Source organism: Heloderma suspectum, chromosome 2, assembly GCF_057233095.1.
Source record: "Heloderma suspectum isolate Gila_16-S chromosome 2, 16-S_ref, whole genome shotgun sequence".
In the NCBI taxonomy this organism is placed as follows: Eukaryota; Metazoa; Chordata; class Lepidosauria; order Squamata; family Helodermatidae; genus Heloderma; species Heloderma suspectum.
Window position 1 is genome coordinate 293,980,856 of NC_139459.1, and position 26,707 is coordinate 294,007,562.

At 43.1% G+C, this 26,707-nt stretch overlaps 1 protein-coding gene and 1 long non-coding RNA gene across 7 annotated transcripts in view; one reads left to right on the forward strand and one right to left on the reverse strand.

The window, feature by feature from the left end:
- LOC146354840 (uncharacterized) overlaps positions 1-4,560 on the forward strand; it is a 100,308-nt gene extending 95,748 nt beyond the window's left edge. For both annotated transcript variants that reach the window (XR_014788520.1, XR_014788521.1), the window contains one exon: positions 4,331-4,560. This is a non-coding gene — a long non-coding RNA (uncharacterized LOC146354840). The remainder of the gene's footprint in view (positions 1-4,330) is intronic.
- NUP210 (nucleoporin 210) overlaps positions 3,604-26,707 on the reverse strand; it is a 136,975-nt gene continuing 113,871 nt past the window's right edge. For 3 of the 5 annotated variants that reach the window (XM_084839943.1, XM_084839944.1, XM_084839947.1), the window contains 7 exons: positions 21,607-21,730; positions 20,420-20,566; positions 10,778-11,028; positions 7,815-8,031; positions 6,903-6,998; positions 6,711-6,791; positions 3,604-6,090 (listed from right to left, as the gene is read on the reverse strand). In XM_084839943.1, the coding sequence (XP_084696069.1) occupies positions 6,005-6,090; positions 6,711-6,791; positions 6,903-6,998; positions 7,815-8,031; positions 10,778-11,028; positions 20,420-20,566; positions 21,607-21,730 (1,002 nt within the window). In that variant the 3' untranslated portion in view covers positions 3,604-6,004. Of the gene's footprint in view, positions 6,091-6,710; positions 6,792-6,902; positions 6,999-7,814; positions 8,032-10,777; positions 11,029-17,220; positions 17,319-20,419; positions 20,567-21,606; positions 21,731-26,707 lie in introns of those variants that run through there. The other 2 variants (XM_084839946.1, XM_084839945.1) reach the window with 2 other exon arrangements.

Genomic DNA, 26,707 nt, shown 5'->3' on the forward strand with positions numbered 1-26,707 from the left:
CCAGGTGCTAACTGGTGATGGGCAAAAATTCTGAGGGTTATCTTTAAAATGGAATTGGACAGGTTAGCCCTTCAAATAGAGGATGGTCCTCTGTCAAAGAGGCCCCGTGGACACCCTAGGCTGAGGGGAAATGCATAAAACCAGGGTTGTGGTACTCTTGTGGTATCCTTTGTTCCTCACTGTTTCTGTCTCAGAAGCGTGGTTTTAATAATGCTTAACTAGGCTTAATTCACTCTGGAAGTCAGGAACCTCTGGAAGACTCTTATGCACCTCCCCACCCCCAAGTTAAGCTATTGGTTTTTTGATGTTCTCATCCTCAACCTGTGGCCTGTACCCTAAAACTGCCCTTGAATGCTGCCCACTCTGATAGTTTTAATCATGGGATCCGATGGATGCAGCCCCTCTGTTATGTTGCTCCCAAGATTCAGCTGTGGTTTACCTGGCATGCCATCCACTTTTAGCCTTTCCTGCCTCTCTGGGCCAAAGCTACATTGCAAGCTTCCTTCCTTGCTTGCACCAGTTTACTGCCTTGAATGCCCAAATGAGGCTTCACATCCCGTGTAGCCCCCAATGCTAATTTTAGACCATACCCATTTCAGTGGCACAGCCCAGTTCTGCTGGGAGGTCAGCGCCCTGCCTGGAACCACCCTCAGAAGGCTTTGGATTGCATACATGACTGCAATATTGGGACCAGTGATATTTTATGGGTTATTTTATTGGTTACTCGAGTCCCAGGGAGCCTGTGCCTCACAGTGGCAGAGTGTAGTGCGGACATTAAGGACTGTTGTTTCCAGGCTCGGTGGTTTAATTTTCACGTGGCCATACCAAAAACAGAGGTGTTGTGCTGGTGCTTTCCCTCTTTGGCCTCTATCCATGTTTGTTATATTCCCACCACTGGTTCCCTATGATTGTTGATATTGTCGGCCTTGATCTCCTTGGGGCAAAAGACTATGGTGCACAGTGTGGTCCTCATTGTCATCCAGACCAAAGGCCTTGCTTTGGGTGTTGGCCAATAATGTGGTGCATCCCATCATCAACTAGATTGAAGTGATTACCCTCCATTGTAAATTTGTGACCAGAAGCCTGCAGTTCTGGTGGTAGCCTGTGCCCACTGTGAGTTTCCAAATGATCATGACCAACCAGGACTTAATTTGTTGTTTTCTTTTCCCCTACGGCAAAACAGGCTCCTCTGACTTTATTTCTTCCTCCTCCTGCCCCTTGTGTGCCACACCTGTGCACGGATACTTGGAATGCTTTGGCCGTTTCCCTAGTGCACCCCCCCCCCCGCAGGTCATTTGGTGAGCCAGAACTCCCCTCCACCATTTTTTCTTGCTCTGTGATTTATGTTAGGAGTAGGCTTCCAGTCCAGTGGTATACCAATCCGTTATTCCTTTTTGTAACTATCTGTAGCAAAAATAAAACTTGTAAGCAGAATCTTTGTCTTGAGTAAAGTCTAGCACAGTGTGCACACCACACCTCCTACTAGTTTGGGGTCCTTTACATGTGTATAGATGTGCATGTGTGAATGAAGACACAGGGAGTAATACCAGTAATATTGTGCCACAACTTGTTGTTTGCACTGCTACTTTTATGTATTTATTGTGCCTGTAGCCAGTTATTTTATAAGTGGTGGGAAAAGACATACGCTCACAATATCAAAGACACAATACATGGACAAAATGGAGTGGGAAGAGATAGGGATTCTGAGGCATTCTGCTTGGGACTATCCTTAGGTGTGTTAAGCTTATAAAGAGTCTGCCTGCTCCCTGTAATTTGCACATAATGAAAGATACAAAATCCCACATAAAATCAACTCTAATCTGTATTCTGAGAAGCAGCATCATTTGAAAGAAGAAGAAAAAAACCAGCTTACTGCTCAAGGTAGTTTTCGTGTGTGCCAGAGGCTAAGTGAAGATGAATGTTCAGTATGGATCCTATAAAGCATAGTCATAAACTCCAGTGCTGGGTAATGACAATACACACTTGTACCAGAGAATAATCATGAGCTTCATTCAATATACAATAATGTGATAGTACATGTTTATCTGGCTGCCACAAATCGAAATGGAGTTCTTTCCATTACAAAACATGCCATGCACATATACCAGACTCTCAGCCCAATCCACCTCACAGGGCTGTTGTTGTGAGGATAAAATGGAGAGGAGGAGGATCATGTAAGCCACCTTGGGTTCCTAGCAAGAGGAAAAAAGGCGGGGTATACATGCAATCAATCAATCAATCAATCAATCAATCAATCAATGTTGCTGAGCAAAGCTGAAATTCTCCAAATGCTCTTGTGTTAATGAACCTCTAGCTGTATAGACAAAGTTGGGAGTCAAGGTAAAAAGAAGGGAGATGCTTCACTTGCTGCTTTAAGGGCACAATCCTATGCATGTTTAGACAGAAAAAATATGCTGGCTCTGCTGGCTGGGGAATGCTGGGAGTTGTAGGACTTTTTTCTATCTAAACATGCATAGGATTGCACATTAAGGGAGCAATCCTATGGCTGCTAGTCAGTGGCTAGATGGCCATAGGATATGTGGTTTTCCAGGAACTGACCTCGGAGCCCGTGCTCCAAGGTCGGTTCCTGGAGAACTGACCTCTCCCACTTCCACGCTGCTTGGTGTTTTGGGGGGTGGGAGCAAGGATAATTGATTCTGTTTCAAGTCATTTCCTGCTTGGTTTATAGTTCTAAACATGACACAGCATAGGAAAATACTATTTAAAAACAACAACAAGAAGAAGAAGAAATAGCACCAGGCAGTTCTCCTACTTAATGCACATTTTAGCAAATGCATGTTGCCTTGAGTACATAGCATCATCATTTAGTTTGGAGTATAAATCCTTCACAACAGTTCTGAACCATTTTACAAAGGGTTAGAATAAAATCCTATACACTGATTCTGTCATGGTTTGTGCATGTAAGGCACATAAAACCTCAGGGCAACTTTAATTAGGCAAAATAGGGATTTCAGAGGGCTACACTAGAGTAAAAATGAAAACAAATACTGTAGCTGCTAGATACGGTTTTAAAGTAATGCCTGTTTTGGACCTTGGTATGCTCTTCGCCTCAAGAGTTGTTGCTAGCAGGATTAGGCCTAACTGGGAACAACTTAATTTAAACCATGTTGGCTTGGGGTTCTCCTTCTTTCAGATCTGTCTTTTCTTTTTACCATTGCTTTGAAGAACAGGAAAAAATTGCATTCCCAATGAAGTCAGAGAAATGTATACCTGGAGAGTTCTGCTTGACAGTTACTGCAGAAAATATATCTTACTGACACAGTAGGAGTAACTGAGTGTTGGGATGTTTGGAAATTTGAAATTAGATAACATGGTTTTACTTTCAGTGTATTATTCCCATTGTGTACCCCTATACTGTGTTTAGTTTAATTGCCCCGGAGTCTGTTCTCATGCTAAATCTTCTGGTTTGAATCCTGAGGAAAGTAAGGCAAGATTACACTATTATTATTCTTTTGTTGCATGTTGCCGCTTCTTTTCCTTATCCCCAATTTATGCATCCCTCTAGTTGTAATTATATCAAGAAAAAGTCTATAAAATTAAATGTTCATACTACCTCTTTACAGTCATTTTCAAGCAACTCTTATGTGTTAAAGCACATCTTTATTTCTCAAGCGCCAGGCAAATAAATTATAGAAAACCAAGTACAACTTTGCTTTTTCAATAATATACAAATACAACTCTGTCACATGACTTTTTGTACCATTTTAAAAATTTTCTATGCAATATTACCTTCATTAACAGATTTAATTTTTTTTAGAACTCACAATTAAGCATATTGTTCACAGTCACAACTCTCACAGTATTATAATTCAAGTATCTTAATCCCCTTCCCCCCAATTATGACTGCAGGGAGTTAGGATATTGCTTTGGTGCCTCTGTTGGTCCCTGCCATTGGAGAGGAATGCAGTCCCAGAGTGGGGTGGGTTTCCACTGTTACCAACAACAGGGAAAACTTTAAAAATCCTGCTCCAGCAGGGAAGAAAAAAAACCATGCCTCCCTAATTTCTGCTCTGGTTGACACAAGCCATCTCGGCTGTGCATGAGGCAGTACATCCGCCTTGTCACTCTTTCTTGCCTGCCTCCACCAGCCCCACTCAGGATTGCTCTGCTCAATGCTAAGATTTTCCATTCCTAAAAATATTTAGGGCTGAAGGGAAAGGATTTATGATACAATTCCAACACCAGATAGTATTTTATACTACAAATGAGGAAATGTGTTTATCCTAAGACCAGACATTGAGAACATTCTCTTGGTTAACATCACATTATTTTTATTTCAACCTCAACACTCTTCGTATTTTATTGGCAGCCTTGTTTCCCGGCAGGTTGGTGAGATTGGATTTCCACAGTGACCTACTCTTTGATCCAATAAAGGACCTTCTGGACAGCCAGGCATTTGTGAAGCTGTGGCTAATAAATCGTAATTTGGAAACAATGACTCCACGTTGAACTTCCAAGTTCCTTACTGCTACAAGATCCGAGAACTATGTTTATGGTTATTGCAGCTATGGAATGGAAGCATCCAACTCCTAGCAACAATGGGAGGGAAAAAAGGAAGTTCACAACAAATCATTTTTGTAATTCCAATGAAACCAGATGGCTTCTGAAAAGCAAATTCAGCCCAATTTAATACCATATATAACAAGAAATGAAATTATTGCGGTCAGCAGACCAGTTGTGACTTAGTAGGCTATACGTGCATACTGTTGAGAATATACCTAGGTAAAGCATTACTTGTACCGTGTTTATAAATCATGAAGGTGTGTATTCTTGTTTATAAATCATGAAGGTGTGTATTCTTGGGAGAAATTTGGTCCTATCTGAAATGAGCAGTAAGCCTGTAATGGCTTAGGGTATTCACATGTGCACATAGTTCACAATATTAAACAAAACAAAAGTCAAATATTAACTGTTGTATGAGTCAGTTTGTGATCACTGAACTGGGCTTCTATGTGTCCTCCTTATTTACATTTCAATGACATTCACACTTATGCAGCACTTCAGGGATAAGGTTTCTGATCTATGATACAGTTACAGGTGAGTACAGGTACAGTTACACGGACACTCAATTTCTGTTGAGGTATTTAACATCTGCAAAGAACTAATAAAGATGCACTCTCCTTTACATGTATATTAACATATATAAAATAAAAACCCCTGTTTAAAATAAACTCTTCTTTAAAAAAAAAGTCTGCATAGTCGTATGGTAGCTATAGTAAAAAGTTTCATTTACAAATAAATGGCAAAGGGTCTTTGTATTTGCAGCAGCAACTGGTGCAGTGCATGTTGCTGTTGGCTAGTTGTAGGCAAGGGGCTTCAATTTCTACACAAAAAAGGCACAGCTATTCATAGTTATTGTAGCATAACTACTGTGAAAACTGGCAAATTGAAAGGATTTGTAAGGCTAAATAGTTAAAAATATATCAGTGCAATACCTTCATTCCTGAGTCTTAAAATAAGTTACTAAAACCTGAAACCAAACTAAATCTTTAGTCCTTAGAACCATATATTCTTTCATGTATTTGACTTATGTTTTTGTTATTATGCTCTACTCTTTAATAGCAGAAAGCCGCATTATGAAACTATAAAAATATAATTTCCACAGGAAGTAAACAAAAACGCAATGCATCTATATTGACAATTAGGAGGTATTCCTGAAATTGAAGGAAGCATGCAAAAAGAAAAACATACCTCAGCATAGATATTGGATATCACCCAGTGATATCCCCCTCCCTCCCTCCTCACCCCTAGTATTGAGAATAACAACAGCTAATAGAGGAACAGATTCTACAAAACTGAAATATTACAGGCGTGTGCATTAAAAACATATGCAGTAATTACATTGCATTCTTTAAATGAAAAATATTTTCATAAGCTAGCATAACTGAACTCTGACAAACTTCCATCTGGTATTGAATTAATTACTAGTAAAGGCACTAGCACATAAAATCCAAACAAGAGTCGGTGTAGAAAATAGCTTTCTTTAGTGTGAAGCATAACCAGGACTCCACAGCTTGGTGGGAGAGCCATTGTCATTGCTTGAAGATGCAGGACTGAAGGAGGCTGCAGCTGAAACAGGAATTCATCGATAAAGACAGAGCATAATGAGTATTCATATTCTCTCTCTCTCTCTCACACACACACACACACACACACACGATAGCAGTGTTGCCTGTGTGTATGTGGGTTTGGTGTTAAGGCTGTTTCTGGGGTCATACAGACCTGGTTCAGGTCATAAACGAAATATGGATACAACAGAAAAAGAAGCACTTACCCTACAACCCATTATCAAACACCAAGTCCTACAAGAACCAAACTGCATGTTGCATTATTCACGTGCTGAACAAGCATGCTTAATCCAGCCACTTGCAGAAAGAGCAGCTGTGAGGCCCTGACACACCACATGCTCCTGATCTGAACTGGGGCCATGCGCCAGTTTTCTGCTGAGATCCTGTCCCTGTTTGACTGCTCCCCTTCCCCCAGCCCACCTCCAAAGAATCTGAGCATGATGTTAGATAGACTTCAACGTTGTCAACAGAGAAGATTGCCATGAGCTAATTGGCAAAATTTGATAGACATTGTGCCAATTAGCTCACGGCAATCTTCTCTGAATGAAACACCCTCTCCAGATGCAGTATTATTCAGTTACAATTTGTAAGGTATATATTTTATGCATTTTAACTGCTTACGTTGTCTGTGCTGAGGACTCGTCCTTGGAATAAAAGCTGGATGAGTTTGTGATTCCTTTGGTGAGAAAATAGCATAGTGTACTGAAAGAGATTATGGAACAAAAAGACAGCACAGAAGTTCATTTAAATTCACAGCTAAAAATGTTGAGACATTTAGGAGGAAAATACTTCTGCATCACTTGACTCTCTTACCTATGATCATGACAGCCATCCCTGCCAACAGTGCAAAAAGTGTGAAAAACATGGCTTGGTAGGAATCGAGGAAGTGTTGGAATAAGCTTGCTCCATCTGAAAATGAAAAGAAGAGTTGCAGGTATCAGTGCTTTAAGTAGTAATGCCACTTCCTAATCTGCCTTGAATGCAATTGGGATGTTTCCTTAAAATTCCATAGTTTTTGTTGTGAAGCTTGATTTGAGCCAACTATGTACCTATTTAAACAGCATGGCTGCACTTGAGTATGGTAGAAATTTTTAAAACAATGTTTGGAATATGCTCATCAGTGATAGCTCAAAAACATAATGAAATGTCAACAGAAATTGCTTCCAAAGCCCCCAAATGCTAATCCCTCCTGAAAATGTTATACCATAATAGTTAAGTAAAACATAGCTCTGAAGCATTACTGATGAAGACCATGGTGCTGAGTAGCTGAAACTTCCCATGTATGCATCCAAGCACATCTTGATGCTTTCACTAGTTACCCTTTGTATTGAAGCTGTATCTGATGCACTCTCTAGGTCAGGGGTGCAGAATCTCAGACCCAGGGGCCAAATCCAGCCCTCTGGAGGCCACAATCTGGCCCTTTGGGTTTCCCCAGGCGGCCACGCTCCTTTCCGCCAACCACCAATCATTTGGTGGTTTCACAGCTTTGGAACAGTTTTGCTGAACTTTCTCAAATTGAGAGTTTAGGAGAAGTCTTTATGCAATGAAATCTCTATGCTGACAATGCTACGCCAGCACATTTAAACACCACACATACCTTTGAGGATAACACTTATGCCAACCCAGCCCTAAGCTGTCTAAGTCTACAAGGAGACTTTTAATATCAACAAAAAGGGACTTACTTTGATATCAGGCAAAGAGAGAGGGAGAGAGAAAAAAACTTACCTCTCATCAACAGAGTTCTGTCAGAGACATAAATCACTGTCACTGGGATAGTGATAGACTGGTCAGTTACTGTGCTGGATATAGTGAGCATGGTAGATAAAGGCCCTTTGCGCGTGATTCTTGGGTCTGATAAGCTCACAGTATATGTTACATAACTAGGCAAGCCATAGGATCTGTCCTTCTCAAAGGCCACCACCATAGGTGAGCCAGATTTCACCTGGAAGATAGAATGCACTGTTTACTCAAGGCATCCAGAAGCCTTTCTTCCTGAACATACACAGCAGTGATAGAAAAAAAAAATTGTACCAAAACCTCTCTGGTTTATCTTTGAGCTGCATGAGTCTCCTGCCTGACAATCTGATCAAATAATCAAGACAGTTCTATTGGTCATTTCAGTCTAATTTCGCCTTCCTGGTTTGATGTCTTCCCCTGATGAGAACGTTCTCACAGACATTCACTCACTGCTTGATAGACACTGCCTGCTCATGACAACCTCCCATGCCAAGCTGGACAGAAAAGCCTTTTCTCTAAGATGGCTTCACTATGTGTGTCTCTTTATAATTATAATCTTTATATATCATCCAGTTCTGGGCACCACACTTTAAGAAGGATGCAGGCAAACTGGAGAGGGTTCAGAGGAGGGCAACAAAGATGATCAGAGGACTGGAAACAAAGCCCTATGAGGAGAGACTGAAAGAACTGGTCATGTTTAGCCTTGAGAAGAGAAGACTGAGGGGAGATATGATAGCGCTCTTCAAGTACTTGAAAGGTTGTCACAGAGAGGAAGGCCAGGATCTCTTCTCGATCATCCCAGAGTGCAGGACACGGAATAATGGGCTCAAGTTACAGGAAGCCAGATTCCTGCTGAACATCAGGAAAAACTTCCTGACTGTTAGAGCAATACGACAATGGAACCAATTCCCTAGGGAGGTGGTGGCTCTCCCACACTGGAGGTGTTCAAGACGAGGCTGGACAGCCATCTGTCAGGGATGCACTGACTTGGATTCCTGCATTGAGCAGGGGGTTGGACTCGATGGCCTTGTAGGCCCCTTCCAACCCTACTATTCTATGATTCTATGATTGCTGCTAGGTTTTATTCTGGTTTTATTCTTGTTGTATTGTTATACTGTAGTTTTAATGTTTTTATATTTTATATTGTTTTACTGTGTGCTTTTTGGTTTAAATTTTTGTGAACTGTCCAGAGAGCTTCGGCTATTGGGTGGTATAGAAATGAAATGAATGAATAAATGGACTGGATGAGGGCCAATAAACTGAAACTCAATCCAGACAAGATGGAGGTACTGTTAGTGGGTGGTTCGTCTGCCCGGCTAGGTGATATTCAACCTGTTCTGGAGGGGGTTGCGCTCCCCCTAAAGGATCAGGTTCATAGTTTGGGGGTGCTCTTGGATCCAGAACTGTCACTTGAGGCACAGGTGAACTCAGTGGCACGGAGCATTTTTTATCAGCTTAGGCTGGTATACCAACTACGCCCTTATCTGGACAGAGATAGCCTAGCTACAGTGATCCATGCTCTGATAACTTCTCATCTGGATTACTGCAATGCGTTATATGTGGTCCGGAAAATGGTCCGGAAACTTCAGCTGGTCCAAAATAGGGCAGCAAGACTGTTAACAGGGACTGGCCTGCGAGCTCATATTACGCCAGTACTTTTCCAGCTGCACTGGCTGCCAGTCCATTTCAGGGCCCAATTCAAAGTGCTGGTATTAACATTTAAAGCCCTTAACGGCTTGGGGCCAGGTTATCTGAAGGAGCGCCTCCTCCCATATGTGCCTGCCCGGACATTAAGATCATCGTCAGCGGCCCTCCTCCGTGAGCCCCTGCCAAAGGAAGTGAGGCAGGTGGCTACTAGGAGGAGGGCTTTTTCTGCTGTGGCACCCCGGCTCTGGAATGAGCTTCCTAGCGAGGTTCGCCTGGCACCTACATTGTATTCCTTTCGGCGCCAGGTGAAGACCTTTTTATTCTCCCAGGCATTTTAGCATTTTAGCTTTCTGAACTTTTAGCTTTGCTGTTTTAAATCTGTATTTTAAACTCCTGCACTGCTGCTGGGTTTTATTGTGGTTGCATTATTATATTGTGGTTTTAATGTTCTATATATTTTAAATTGTTTTATTGTGTGCTGTTTGGTTTTAATTTTTGTGAATCGCCCAGAGAGCTTCGGCTATTGGGCAGTATAGAAATGAAATAAATAAATAAATAAATAAAATACAATTAATTATTGTCATTAACATCTGTGTGTAGAACATTATCATCATCTCTCTCTTTTGATATTTCCAAAGCTTTGTGATGCTATTATAAATCATTGTTTTGTCCCTCATTTGTTCAAGCCTCCTGCCAACTCCAACTTTCTATGTTAATGTAGAGGTTAAATAGGATAGCTAAAATGAAGATGGTAATTTCCCAAGGTTTAAGGAACTGACTAAAAATGTGAGTATTCATTTCCTTTAGTAACTGCTTAAATTCTACTTCACACCCATGGGTATATTCACATAAAGTTTAACTTTAACTAGTTTGACTTCTATTTTTATTAGCTTAGTAATAGAGCTAACTGAAGGCAAATTTGTGGTAGGTGGCCTAAAACTGTCCAATTACCTGAAATTAAAACAGCAACTTTATAAAAATATGTATACAATACAGAGATGAAAGCCTGAGCCCATCTACTTTAAAATAAAGACTTGACCTTATTTTAGTGGCCACTCTAGGGAACAAAATGCATCTCAAAGTAACTGCAATTTTATTTTAAAGTTTATGTACAAAGATTGCAAATATGACTGAGATATTGTCTTTTGTACTTCAAATTGTTGTTCTTGGGTGAAATCCAGGTTGCTTTGATTTTTTTTCACTGCAGCTCAATTTTTCGTATTTATTAGAGTGGTGTGCATAGTATCCACACTAGCTCATGGCAACTCCACATAAGTTAATAGTGAATACTTGTCATGACTTGCCTCAAGGTTCTGAAGAATTTCAGTGGCTCCGAAGATCTTCACATCAGAACTTGTGTACTGATTGCTGAGGATAATTTCGGTTTGATTAGCATAAAATCCTGGATTAAATGGCACTTCTGCACTGATCTGCTCTGCACGGAAATGGTTTCCCTGGACTGAAGCTGTTAGGATGATAGCAGTTTTGCTCATGCTTAGCTGCTTTAGCTGCTTGTCCGCAAGTCTGTGCATGGTGATGGAACAAGTGTAATGTCCTAAAAAAGCAAGAGCAATTTGAATGTTAATAGCTATTGTTCCTTCTTAACTTTCTAGATTATATATTGAGTGTTCCGCACCCTCACCCTAAGCATGCTCACTTAGAAGTACATCCTGCCAACGTCAATAGGATAGTGTGGAATAAAGATGTAAAATTTCCATAAATTTTGAAGCCATGAAAAGAAACAGAACTTTGGGGAAAAACAGAAAAACAAGCAATACTTTTTTTTTTTTTTTTAGCACTCTTTACAGCTCTAAAGTCATTTTATTGGTTTAGGACAGCCTTCCCCAACCTGGTGCCCTCCAGATATTTTGGACTTCAGCTCCCATCAGCCTCTGGCAGCACGGCTAGTAGTATGGTCAGGAATGCAGGGCATTGTAGTCCAAAACATCTGGAGGGCATCAGGTTGGGGAGGGCTGCTTTAGGAATATAAAGTAGCCTTTATGTTCCTAAAGTTATATTATGTATAACATGGTTTGCTCAGAAAATTATTATTATACTTAAAAACTTTAAAAAGTAAACTTAGTAAATTTGGTAAGTATTGCCTGAGTAAGCTATACTTTTAAAATTAATATACCAAACATGATAATTTTATGAGCAAACCAAGATATACATAACGTATTTTAGATTCCTATTTAACATCTGATCAGAGGGGACATCAACAAGTAGTCAATGAAATATCTAAGCATCCTGGAAGCCAGAAGCAGCAGGACGAACTGGAGGCAGAGGAAGACTGTGTATAACAATCTGTTTCTGTTTGTAAGAAAGTTTAGGAAAATTCCTAAACCTGTTCATGTTTGTGGGGTGAAGCATAGGGAAATCTGAACTAAAGGAAAAGCTATCGACATTTTATTTTGCTGGGAAAGACTCAGCTCGGGAATGGTAAGCAACCGTATTTAATTTAAGAACCTTTAAGCAATCTCACCTTATTATTTGAAGAATGTCATTTTATTCCCTTTTGTAAATAATTTCTGTGAACGATCATCTTATTTTTTCTTCATTTTGAAGGTGGTCTCTAGTCAATCCCATGCCTATACCATAGGAACCAGGCTTTATTCTAGTGCTAGCAGTTAAAAGGTTTTATAGTGGAGGCAGCACTCCCTGGTGTCGAGCTCTAACTGAGAACTTTATTAAAAACTGTGGCAGTGAGTTCTATAGACCCAAACCTCAGAGTTAATTTAGGCACAACCCTATGCATGTCTAGACAGAAAAAAGTTCTACAACTCCCAGCATTCCCCAGCCAGCTGAACTACATTCATTGAGTGCTACAGCATCTAACCAGAACAATCCAAGAAACATAAGTCTCTATAGAACAAAACCCAAACTGTCGAGAATACACATTTTCTTTCATATTACGATATGGTAGCTCTACTCAAATGTTGGGAAACTGAGAATGACTTGGAGCACCCCTAAATGTCTATCAGTAAAAGATACATCAGATCAATAATTTTAATAAGGAATGGAAGAAATAACTGTGCTGGGAATCTTACAGAAAGGATTATTTTTTCCCCCCATGGCTTCGCTGGGTTGGATGCAATGGTGCCCTTGTGTTGGTGGCCCAGGCCCACCAGCCACGGCGCATGCATGCCAGCCCTGCCACTGCTGGCACACGCGCGGCCTCTGCCACTGGTGGCTGTGATGCAGCACTTCCAGGGGGCAACTGTCGAAACAAGTGGAAACACTCATTTCTGGAAGAGGCACAACCTTCCCTTTCCAGAAACGAGCATACCTGTTTGTTTTGGTGCCCCAGAACCACATCATGGTCACCAATGGTAGGGGCCTCATGTATGCTGCCAATGGCAGGAGCAGCCACTTGTGTGCCACCACCAGTGGGCCTGGGCCACCCACGCAAGGGCACCATTGGATACTGCTAGGGATGTACAAAAGTCACTTACCTGTTCGTGGATTATGCTGATGCTGGGGGGGAGGTGCTCCGTTCCCCCCCCCAAATCCTGGCCAGCTGGCTCCTCTCCGCAGGGATTCTGTGGAGCCACTGGCCGGCTCCGCCAGCGGCCGGACATCTGGCTGCTGGCTAGCAAGGACGCAAATGGCGGCGGCCATAGCCGCCGCCATTTGCGTCCCTGCAGTCACCCGTGATAGACTATGTAAATGTTTATGTAGCCTATCACGGCTGAGTAAAAACAAAAAACGTGCGTATGCAAATGGCGGCGCCAATGGGCGCCGCCATTTGCGTTCCTTATTTTGGTACGTCTTAGTCTACGTAAACATTTACGTAGACTACAGCGAAAATAAGGGGAACACAAATAGCGTAGACGCTACGCTATTTGCGTTCCCCTTATTTTTGCCGTAGTCTACGTAAACGTTTACGTAGACTAAGATGTGCCAAAATAAGGAACGCAAATGGCGGCGCCCATGGGCGCCGCCATTTGCGTACGCGCGTTGTTTTTTTACTCAGCCGTGATAGGCTACGTAAACATTTACGTAGCCTATCATGGTGTTTTTTAAAATTTAGCCGAGATAGGCTTTGTAAATCTTTACGTAGCCTATCACTTTTTTTTGTTTTTTTAAAACTTGGAAATGGCAGCGGCAGCAGCTGGTCGGAAGACCGGCCGCCGCAGCTGCCGCCGCCGCCAGGAAGACCCACCCCAGGTAAGTCCCGTTCGGGGGGGGGCAGGGGGGCGGGCCGTTCCGCCACCGATTTCGGGGGGCCAAATGCACTGGCATTCGGCCTCCCCGAGATCTGTGGCGGAACTTTCGTACATCCCTAGATACTGCCCATTAATTTCAGACATCTTACATCTCTAGTCTTTCTATAAAAGTGTTATTACATAACTTTTGGTAATCATTCTGGGGGGGGTAAAGGCTCAATAAACACTTTGTCTTAAATTATAAAAGAAAATATTTCATAATCCAAAGCTGTTCAATTTTGCCAATTTTTCGGTAAAAAATAAAAATGGTCCTTGGAAAAACTGGTGTTTCCACCCATTTTTTTCCAGTTTCCTGGTCTTCACAATTCTAGTGTGGAAACAATCAATACCAAGTTTAGGGCAGTATCAAATACTACTACTGCACCTCCACCATTCGTATTGCACCAGCGGGACCCACTGCTAGAGCAAGAGGAAGGTAATACTTCTTAGAGCAACCCTGGAAATGAGCCAAAACACTCGCTTCCACAATGGAACAGGTTGGTGTAGCTTCCTGCTGCAGGCGTCGTTGACCTGTTCCGTTCTGGAAACGAACATTTCCGATTGTTTCCAGCTACTTTAGGAAGGGCTAACGGTGGGTCCTGGTGGTGTGCAGGCAGCATTGGATACTCCACAGGAGACAGTAGTCTGTGCTTTTACATTTGAATCGCCTTGAGGAAAGAACTTTTCCAGGTTCAGCATTCTTCACTATTTGAAGTGCTGAGACATGAACGTGTTGCTGATATTGAAAATCAAATCTGGTACCACCTGCTGTGTTGTCTTCATTTAACACTGCAATTCTAGCCAATCATCATCATTAAGCTTGTCTGGCACATTTGTATCTTTATATTCCCAGGTTGCTAATTATTATTTTATTACTTATCTACTGGATTATTATTTTGGCTCCCTCAGCTCATTACTCAGTATTACGTTAAGAGGATAAATATACAATACCAGAGCACGAACCATGGAGTTGTTGGTGAGATTCTCGTGTACATAAAGGCCTCTATCACTTTTCAGTGTATATCCATCAAAACCAAAATGGAACACCCCAAACAAATAAATGTAAACATGGTTATGTGCAGAAATGTTGATATAAAGTTTCTGGAAAGATTATGACTTTGAGCTTAAAACTGAAATGTGATTAGTTAGGTTGCTTTTCTAGATATGGAAATGCTCAATTTTAGTGTTGATGGCTTTGATTTAGACAATCTTTTTGGACACATTTCTCACTTTGAGACCTTCCTGGGCGCCATGACAAAATGGCTGTCATAGGAGGTGTGGCAAATTACAAAGGACAAGTATCTTCCCCCACAGCCTTTATATCAACAAGGCAGAGACAGGGTCTGAGCCCCAGCACACTAAACAATTTCACGGAATGCACAATTTTCAGTGCTAACAGAATTCTAGGGATGTATGAGAAATTGGTTTCCATTAATTTTTGATCTGGATTTACCCAGTTTGCACTTTTCAGACCAAACACAGACATCAAGGTAATCTGCAGTCAAAGTCCATACATTTTCATGTGACAGGGAAACAACCCCAAAGCTCACAATCTGACATAGACTCTGATACAGACTTTGAGATGGAATTTGGAGAACTTTGTTCAGCTCAAGTTTTGCTGATTCGCACATCCCTAATTCTGTTTCACCAAAGGCAAAATCTGCCTGCATACGTGCATACACAGGTCAATTTGCTTTGAAGTGATCCCAGCTGCTGGTAAGAGAATGTATTTTCTCTCAAGGAGAAGGAAAAAACAAAGGAACTCAACAGCTTAGTCTTCTAATATCTGCAGGAGATTAAGGGTGCAATCCTATGCATGTTTAGACAGAAATAAGTCCCACAACTCCCCACATTCCCCAGGCAGCCACGTTGCTGGGGAATGCTGTGAGTTGTAGGACTTTTTTCTGTCTAAACATGCATAGGATTGTGCCTTTACATCTTCACAATGCACACACTTCGGTGGTTGAAGAGGAACTGGGCAAGGCAGGAACTGTGCGCAAGGATATGCTAGATAGGTTGGGTGAAGACTCCATCCAAAATGCTCTTCAGTTCTAGAATGTTCTGACCAAAGCACTGTGCAGGCCTTGTGCATCACACCCCATATGTGTAGGATGCACAAAGCCCATAACGACATAAGAAGAGCCATGCTGGATCAGACTAAGGGCCCATCTAGTCCAGCATTCTGTTCACACAGTGGCCAACCAGCTGTTGACCAGGAACCCACAAACAGGGCATGAGCGCAACAGCACCCTCCCACCCATGTTCCTCAGCAACTGGTGTACAGCATGTTCCCCAGCAACTCTGATACTGGAGGTAGCACACAGCCATCAAGACTAGCAGCCATTGATAGCCTTTTTGTCCAGGAATTTGTCCAACCATTAAAGCCATCCATCACTACATCCTGTGGTAGCGAATTCCATACTTTAACTATGCGCTGTGTGGAGAAGTACTTCCTGTTATCTGAATCTCTCACCAATCATTTTCATAGGATGACCCGGGGTTCTAGTATTTTGAGAGAGGTAGAAAAATGTCTCCTGATCCACATTCTCCACACCATGCATAATTTTGTACACCTCTCCTCTTACCCTCCTTTTTTCCAAGACAAACAATCCCAGGTGTTGTAACCTTCTCTCAGAGGGGAGACGCTCCAGCCCATTGATCATTTTAGTTGCCCTTTTCTGCACCTTTTCCAGCTCTACAATATCTTTTTTTAGGTGTGGTGACCAGAAGTAGATTCCAAGTGTGGCTGCACCATAGATTTGTATGTATGATATCGGCAGTTTTATTCTCAATTCCATTTCTGATTATGCCTACCATGGAATTTGCCTTTTTTACAGCAGCTGCACACTGGGTTGACATCTTCACTGAGCTGTCCACCATAGCCCCAAGATCTCTTTCCTGGTTGGTCACTGCTAACTCAGATCCCATCAGGTTATACTTGAACTTGGGATTTTTTGCCCCAACATGCATCACCTTACTCTTGCTTGCACTGAACTGTATTTGACATTTGGATGCCCATTCTCCCACTTTGGAGAGATCCCTTTGGAGTTGCTCACAATCCCTTTTTGTATTAACCACCCTAAATAATTTGGTGTCATCGGCAAACCTGGCCACTTCACTGCTCAGTCCTAATTTCAGATCATTTATGAACAGGTTGAAAAGCATTCATCCTAATACAGATCCCTGTGGGACCCCACTATTTTCTTCACTCTGTTGGGAGAATTTACCATTTTTTCTTACTTTCTGCTTTCTGTTATTTAACCAGTTACTGACCTGTCCTCTTATTCCAACCAGCTGTTGACCACGTTGACCACGGTATCCTCCTGGACCGCCTGGAGGGGTTGGGCATTGGAGACACTGTATTGCGGTGGTTCCGGTCCTTCCTCTCCGGCAGGTACCAGAGGGTAGCACTGGGAGAGGAGGTTTCGGGCCCGTGGCCACTTACTTGTGGGGTGCCACAGGGTTCCATCCTCTCCCCAATGCTATTTAACATCTATGTGAAGCCGCTGGGGGCTATCATCAGGAGGTTTGGGGTGCAGTGTCATAAATATGCGGATGACACGCAGCTCTACCTCTCGTTCAAATCTTCACCAAGGTTGGCCGTAGAATCCCTGTCCAAATGTCTGGAGACGGTGAGTGGCTGGATGGGGAGGAATAGGCTGAAGCTGAACCCTGACAACACCGAGGTACTTTTGGTGGGAGACAAGAGGAGGCTGGGGGATGTTGACCTGGTGTTGAATGGGGTACGGCTACCCTTGAAAGACCAGGTCCGCAGCCTGGGGGTCATTTTGGACTCCCAGCTGTCCATGGAGGCTCAGGTGTCAGCTGTGAGCCGGACAGCACTGTATCAACTCCATCTGATACTGCGGCTGCGCCCCTTCTTTCCCGACCATCTGCTCCCATTGGTAGTACATGCCCTGGTCTCCTCTCGTTTAGACTACTGTAATGCGCTCTACGTGGGGTTACCCTTGAAGACGGTTCGGAAGCTGCAGCTGGTACAGAACGCAGCGGCTCGCCTGATTAAAGGCAGCCGCCGGCGAGATCACATCACTCCAGTGCTGAAGGAGTTGCACTGGTTACCAGTTGTTTTCCGGGCCAAATTCAAGGTGTTGGTTTTGACCTTTAAAACCCTATATGGTTCCGGCCCAGCCTATCTTAAGGAGCGCCTCCAGCAGCACCAGACAGGCCGCTTAACAAGATCAGCCTCGGATGGCCTTCTCTCTGTCCCATCAGCCAGGACAGCTAGACTGGTGGGGACGAGGGAGAGGGCCTTTTCTGTGGTGGCCCTCACTCTGTGGAACTCCCTCCCTAGGGAACTCTGTCATGCCCCCTCTTTAATGAGCTTCTGTCGTGCATTAAAAACGTGGTTGTTCAGGCAGGCATTTGGGGTGGGTTAGGGTATTTTAAAAAATTTTTTATGGTAGAATTTTATTGTTTTAAATTGTTTTATGGTGGGTTGTACATCGCCCAGAGTGGCTGGGTGACCAGCCAGATGGGCGATTAATAAATTTATTAATAAATAAATAAATAAATAAATTCCATGACTGCTAAGTTTGCTCAGGAGCCTTTGGTGAGGGACATTGTCAAAAGCCTTTTGGAAGTCCAAGTAAACAATATCTACTGGATCACCCTTGTCTACATGTTTATTGACACTCTCAAAGAACTCTAAAAGTTTAGTGAGACAGGACTTACCTTTGCAGAAGCTGTGTTGATTCTTTTTTCAGCAGGGCTTGTCCTTCTATGTGATTACTAATTTTATCGTTAATAATGACTTCAACCAATTCAGCATGTAACTCCTCTGCTGAGGGAACTGCACTGGCTGCCTATTCATTACTGGACCAGGTTTAAGGTATTAGTACTAGTGTAAAAAGCCCTAAACAACTTGGGATCAGGATACCTGAGGGAGCACCTCCTTCCTAACCAACCTTCCTGGTCACTGAGGTCATCAGAGGGCATGCTCCTAGTGGTTCCACATGGTGAGTCCATCAGGAAAAGAGCCTTCAGTGTGGGAGACCCCTTCCTGTGGAATTCCCTGCCTTTAGAGGTCAGGCGGGCACCAACATTGTGTTCCTTCTGGTGCCTCCTGAAGATGATGTTATTTCAAGAGGCCTTCCTTGCATGACCAGCCGCAGTTTCTTAAATTCCACTTTATTGGGGTTTGTCTTTTTAAAAAACGTTTCAGTTCTTTTACCCTGTTGTTTTATTATTTTACCATGTTGTTCACTGCTCCGAAATCTTCTGATGTGTAGTGGTATATAAATATTGTAAATGAATAAAATAAATAATAAATAATTTACCACGAACAGATGTTAAGCTAATCAGCCTGTAATTTCCTGGATCCCCCTGGATCCCTTTTTGAAAATTAGTGTTACATTGGCCATCTTTCCAGTCCTCTGGTATAGAAGCTGATCTTAGGGACATGTTGCATATTTTGGTTAGAAGATCAGCAATTTCATATTTGAGTCCTTTGAGAACTCTAGGATGGATATCATCTGGGCCTGGTGATTTATTTGCTTTCAATTTATCAATAAGGTTGAGAACTTCATCTTTTGTCACCACTATTTGCCTCGGTTCCTCAGACTCCCTTACTGAAAACAACAGTTCAGGCACAGGTAGCTATCCTATATCTTCTGCAGTGAAGATGGATAAAAAGCTTCTCTGCAATCTCCTTGTTATCTTTCAGTATTCCTTTAACTCCATGGTCAGCCAGTGGTCCAACTGCCTCCCTAACTGTTTTTTTTTGCTTCTGATATACTTAAAGAATTCTTTATTGTTTGCCTTTTTATTGTTAGCGATATGCTCCTCAAAATGCATTTTTGCATCTCTTATTGTCTGCTTGCATTGCCTTTGTGCAAGCTTGTGCTGCCTTTTGTTTTTTGAAGAAGTAACTCTAGTTTGCACAACCTATCATGAAATTATGGTACTCACATACTATGATGAAATTATGGTACTCACAAGATGTTGCAAAGCTTTGATAGGTTTAAAAAGAGACTAGGAAAAGTCAATGACATATCAATGACTATTAACAATGACAGTTAAATAGGACCATAACGTCCAGCAGCAGTATGCCTTTGAATGACAGATGCAGAGGACAAAGATGAGCTACTTCATCCATGCTCTGCTTTAAGCAGAGGCATCAGGCTAACTACCATTGGAAACAGGGTGCTGGGATAGACGGGCCCTTTGTCTGCAGCCACACTGACACCTCTTCTGCTGCTGCCCATCCCCAGTGCAAGAAGGGTAAGTCTAGGAAAAGAAGGGAGGAGTGGGGGAAGGGCGCTCCCCTGCAGAGGATCCCTCGGATGACAGAACACTGCCCCAAAGAGGCTAAAATCTGACACAGGGCAGGCAACAGAGGGCAGTTGGCAGAGGCAAAGGTGAAGAGGGAAGAGTGTGCATTCAGGTCAGTCACATGTATTCAGGCTTAGTTTCAGTAGGGGATAAGCACCAAGAGCTCGTGCCAAAAATGACAGAACCATTTTGAGGAGGGATAGGAAAGAAGACACACTATATTTCATTATATATATATATATATATATATATATACACACACACACACACACATACATACATACATACACACACACACATGCTATACACATAACTATAAATAGCAATTGTGGAAAGAGGAAATTATATTTATTATCCTAGTCTCAGTTTTTCTCATCATAAAATTCTCAGTGTCATCGTCATACAAAATCATAGTTGCACACTTAATACAATTTGGTCCTTTATTCTTACCTGAAGCTACATCAAACCCAGGTTCTGCGGTAAAAATTTCAGAGGCTGGAAAGTCAAATACATCGTTTTTGAAATGAAGTTGGCAGCTGATACTAGACTGGGGCCTCATTTTTTCAAGTACTTCAATTTGGGCAGGTGAACATTCTCCTGAAGAAAATTGAATAATGGAATTGGAATAATGGAATTGGGATATCACCAAAACAAGAATCTATTGGAGGAGTAGCACTGGTAAAAATAAATAAGTAAGTAAATAAGTAAATAAATAAATCATGTCAAACTGTAATCTTCATTATGTTTTTAAGCATTTAAAAGAAGAGCTGTTGATCAGAGCAGGATGACTTACACAGATGACTTTTCTCACCTATAACTTGAAAGCATTTAACACTGAAAGCTTTACAACAATAATTATTGAGAATGAATGAGGTATGAAGTGCTGTTAAGTGATGGGTCATATTGAGCTGCATGTAATTTCAGTTCATTTAAACTTTAGATCAAGGCATTGTAACCCAGTAAGTCTGGCATGCTATGGAAGTCGCACTAATGTGTTTTCCAGAGGTTGTCAAGAAGATAAATGGTGTCATTTATTACTGGATTGAAATGGAGCATTAGTTTCCTTGGAAATATAGTCAGTACATCAGAAACTGCTGAGTTCTCTGCATTGCATTGTTAAAATATACTTGCTTATTAATCATTAAATATTTGTTGTGGCATAGAAACTATTATTTATGCCACAATTTGAAGCGCTCCTGTCAATCATTTTAGGACAGGTAAGTTCGCAAACAATAATAATTAAGCTATATAAAAAGGATGGAAAGAGATGTGTTCAGTGATCAAACATTAGGCAGATAGTGGGCCATTTCATACGCACACCCAGCTGAAAATGGCCTTTCTGTAGTGGAAAATTGAATGGCTGACTGTGTTCCTCTTTGCTGAGCATATAAACAAAATGTATGGCACTGATGTTCTTCCACAAAAGGTGTGTGTTCCACTAAAGACTACTCAGCTTTCTTAATTTAATTCACTGAAACATTGTATATGCTCTAAAATAATGCTTTGAACATATTCCCACAATTAAACTTAATAAGCTGTACGGAGATATTTTGTGTATTATTTACACAGAAAATTAATGTTACATAGAAAAGCAAAAGACAAGCTTTCAGAAACAGAAAGAAGACTAATAAGTATACCTTTCATGTTTTTGCTTCTGTGCCCAATTTTAACTATAACTTTTGAAGCTGGAGCATCCTGCATGTTTGTTTTCGTTCCACTTACGTGCGTTGCCACAATCCTCTGAGGTACATTAATTGTCACCTTAAAAGGAAAAAGAGGAGATCCCTGTATCACTTACGGAAGAGTTGCAATCCTATGCATACTTACTGGGATGCGATTCCCAGAGAACCAAGAGAAACACATCTCTAACTTACCAATAGACTACAGAAGCAAGCAAGCTCCCAGAGAGCAAGCGACCAGAGCGGGCGAACAGGGGGAGCGAACAGGACTTGGCCAGGGGAGTTGCAGTGGTAGAAGAGACAAAGGAGACTAAGAGGTAAGTGGGCTGCAGGAAGCCCAGGGGGCTGCCCTTTATCCTTCTGAGTGGCTGTGAGCTCACCAGGTGCTCCTGAGAGCTCCAACTGAATTGGGGGTGTGTGGCCTGAGTCAGGGATGGCTGAGAATTTCTCCACGAATCTTCGGGAGGCCGAGTGCATTTGGCCCCCCGAAATTGGTGGGGAAATTCTCCGCCGGCCCCCCCCCGCCCCCGGGATGGGACTTACCTTCAGCGAATGTCCCTCTCGGCGGCGGGTCCTGGCGGCGTTTCAGCGGGGGCGGCGGCCGGTCTCCCGACCGGCTGTCGCCGCCGCCATTACAAAAAAAAAAAAGTACAGTAAAAACACACACACCTGTGATAGGCTACGTGACGATTTACGTAGCCTATCACGGCTAGATTTCCAAAGTCAGCTGTGATAGGCTACGTAAATTGTCACGTAGCCTATCACGGGTGACTTTGGAAAAAAAAAAAAAGCACGTACGCACATGGCGGCGCCCCATGGGCGCCGCCATGTGCGTTCCTTATTTGGACCGGGGTAGTCTACATAAAGATTTACGTAGACTACGGAGAAAATAAGGGAACGCTATTTGCGTTGCCCTTATTTTCGCCATAGTCTACGTAAATCTTTACATAGACTACCCCTGTCCAAATAAGGAACGCAAATGGCGGCGCTCATGCGGCGCCGCCATTTGCGTACGCGCTTTTTTTTTCCAAGTCACCCGTGATAGGCTACGTGACGATTTACGTAGCCTATCATGGCTGACTTTGGAAATCTAGCCGTGATAGGCTATGTAAATCGTCACGTAGCCTGTCACGGGTGTGTGTGTTTTTTTTATTGTACTTTTTTTTTTCGCGGCCGGCGAGACGGGGCGCTCCTCCCCGGCCTGAATTTCACTGGCGAGGGATGGGGCGCCTCCCCCCTGGCCTGAATTTCGGCCGGGCGAGGCGCCTCCCCCCCTCGCCTGAACTTCGGGGGGAGAACCGAAGCGCCTCCCCCCCACCGCGAAGCAAGCTGCGGGACAAGGTTAGTCCCTTTCGTCCATCCCTAGCCTGAGTACTCCCAGCAGCTGAGTGGGCGGGAAGCTTCAGTCTGTTTCCCTCCTTCCAGCAGAACAGAGCAGAGCAGAGCAGAGGAAGCTGTTCAAGCTATTCCAAGGACTACAGAAGCAAGCAAGCTTCCAGAGAGTGAGTGACCAGAGTGAGTGAACAGGGGGAGCAAACAGGAGTTGGCCGGGGGAGATCGATGGGGGAGGTCAAGGGGGAGCATTTTTTTTCTTTTTTAACAAACATTTCCCCCCATTTATTTGTCTTATAACACACACTTCCACACCAGTGGGACTCTGCTTTTAACCTCTATTGCGTAGAGGAGCAGGCACAGACTTGTCTAGGACAATCAGAAAGCTAGACACAAAAAGGGAAAGAGGCTATGGAAGGACAAGACTCTCCAGTGGTGGTAACCTGCAAGGTGTGTGCAATGTTTGTTTTCTTGCCTGAAATCAACATGGCCTACACGTGCAACAAGTGCAAGGTGATCATGCTGCTGGAAGAAAAAGTAAGAGGACTGGAGCGGCAACTGTTGACCCTCCAGGGAATAAGAGAACACGAAGAGTTCTTGGACAGAATGGTGGAACTACAGCAGCAAAGTGAAGAACAGAAGCTAGAAGAGCAACAGCAAGCTGAGGCAGAAGTGGGTGTCAAGGGCTCCTTGGAGGGCTCTCTCAGTCTAATCCAGTAGCCAGGTCGAGACGCAGACAAAGGGATTCTTTTCAAAGCTTTATTCTTCTTTTACAACTTACAACTCTACAGGTAGCAACTAGATCTGAGCAGCAGCATCCCTATGCTCTAAGTTGGAACAGTTGGTCCCCGTTTGAAAGGCAATTACTGGCAGACCCCTGAATATAAGGACTAGGGAGAATCCCTCCCCTTTTCCCTTGGATCCTCTGGGCGCAACCGTTCTTTGAGCGCCAACCGGGCGCTACGCTTCCTTTCCGCGCTCTCCATTTGGCGCTGCTCTCTGAGTCTGCGCCACGCATCCAACCAGTCTGCTATCGGTGCTGGGTCACTCCCTGGACTGCTTTCTAATCTAGGAATGTGGGTGGGAGGAATCTCTGTCAGCTGCGGGCCCTGGGAAAAAGGGGCACGCTCCTCTCCCAGGAGCGACTGCTCTTCCTCCGAATCAGAACTACTCTGGGATTCTATGGGCTCAGTGTCCACCCTGACAGTGGGCAAAGCTAAGGTGAGGAAAAATGCAGTAGAGGATACAGTTAAGGGTGACAGTTAGGAGAACTAGACACCACTCTGCACCAGTGGAAGCAGTGGAGCTGTGGAACCAATTCCAGGTACTTGAGGATGACACTGGAGGACAGCCTGCAGAGGAAGAATTACAGGGGAACCTGCATGAGAGTGAGCAAGAGGCTGAAGGTCAGTCAAACAGAGGTGATGAAATCCAGGCCTACAACAAGAAGAAGAGAAGAGTAGTAGTAGTGGGAGACTCCTTGCTGCATGGGATCGAAACCCAAGTATGTCGCGAAGACCCATGGACTCGCCAGGTATGTTGTCTCCCGGGAGGACGGATTAGAGATGTGACTGAAAGGTTGCCTGCACTCATAAAGCCCACTGACAGGTATCCCTTTCTTCTCATCCATGTGGGAACAAATGATACCGCCAAGCAGAGCTACGAAGAGATCACGTCAGACTTTGAAGCTTTGAGAAGGAAACTCAAGAACTTTGGAGCCCAGATAGTTTTCTCATCCATCCTTCCAGTAGTTAGAAGAGGGATAGAAAGGGAAAGAAAAATACTCCAGGTGAATGACTGGCTACGAAGGTGGTGCCAGCTTGGGACCACGGGCTATACTTCCTGGAAGATGGGCTGTTGGCAAGGGACAGGTTGCACCTCACAAAGGCTGGGAAGAATGTGTATGGCCACAGCATGAAGAACTTCATCAGGAGGGCTTTAAACTGAATCCTACAGGGAAGGGAGATGTTGGGAGATCCCCAAGTTGGGGATAACAATGGACATAGGCTCATGCACTGCAACGGAGAGAACAGCTCTAATAGCGCCCAATAATAATCTTCAGAAACATGTAGGAAGAAAGCCGGACTATGAAGCACATCGTCTTCGATGTCTATATACTAATGCCCAGAGTATGAGAAACAAACAAAACGAACTTGAACTCTTAATACAAGAGGGAAATTATGACTTGATAGGTATAACTGAGACTTGGTGGGATGACTCCCATGACTGGAATACAGCAATTGAAGAATATAACTTGTTCAAAATGAACAGGAGGAACAGGAAGGGAGGTGGGGTTGCACTGTATGTGAAAAATACATATCTCTGCACAGAAATACAGGAGGATGAGCTTGGTAGCCTCATTGACAGCATCTGGATCAAAATAAATGGAGCAAAGAATAAAAGGAACCTGGTGGTCGGAGTCTACTACCGGCCACCTAACCAAGGAGAAGACGAGGATGAAACTTCTGAAAAGCAAATAGCCAATGTTTCAAGGAAGCATGATGTTGTAGTAATGGGGGACTTCAATTTCCCCGATATTTGTTGGGAGACAAATTCTGCAAAACATGGCCCCTCCAGGAAATTCCTGACTTGTGTGGTGGATAAGTTCCTCCTACAGAAAGTAGAGGAAGGAACCAGAGGATTGGGTATCCTTGACTTGATACTAAGAACAGAGATGACCTAGTGGGTAAAGTAGCAGTTACAGGAACTCTAGGGGAAAGCGACCATGTTATACTTGAGTTCTTGGTTCTAAAGGAAGTAAAAGCAGAGTGTAGTCAAACGCGTACCCTGAATTTTAGGAAAGCTGATTTTAATAAACTCAGAACAATGATAAGTAAGGTCCCATCGCAAGCAACTCTAACGAGAAAAGGAGTCCAAGATGGGTGGGAGCTTTTAAAACAGAAAATTCTCAAGGCACAATTACAAACAATTCCAACAAGAAGAAAAGGTGGAAGACAACATAAGAAGCCAATGTGGCTTCACAAAAAGCTTAGAGATGACCTGAAAACAGAAAAGCACACATATAGGAAGTGGAAAGAAGGCCAAGTAACGAAGGAAGAGTACAGGCAGGTAGCACAGAATTGCAGGGATGGCATCAGGAAGGCTAAAGCTGAGAACGAGCTGAGGTTAGCGAGGGATGCTAAAAACAACAAAAAGGCTTTCTTCAGCTATGCGCATAGTAAAAGGCAGAGGAAAGAAATGGTTGTTCAGCTATTAAATAAGGATGGCAAAATGATAACAGATGACAAAGAAAAGGCAAAGGTGCTCAATTTCTACTTTGGCTCAGTCTTCTCCCAAAAGAGGGTCTATGACCCCCCTGGCAAAGGTGAAGTACAGGCTGAAGGGGCAGGATTGCAGCTTGAGATCAATAGGCATATGGTCAAGGAACACCTGATTACTTCGAATGAGTTCAAATCTCCAGGGCCAGATGAACTGCATCCTAGAGTAATAAAGGAACTGGCAGAGAACTCTCAGAACCGCTGTCTATTCTCTTTGAGAAATAATGGAGGACGGGTGAAGTACCAGATGACTAGAGGAAAGCTAATGTTGTCCCTATCTTCAAAAAGGGTGAAAAGGAGGAACCTGGGAACTACAGACCAGTCAGTCTGACATCAATCCCTGGGAAACTTCTGGAGCAGATGATAAAGCAATCCATCTGGAAGCACCTTGAAAACAATGCAGTGATTACTTGAAGCCAACATGGATTTGTTAAGAACAAATCCTGCCA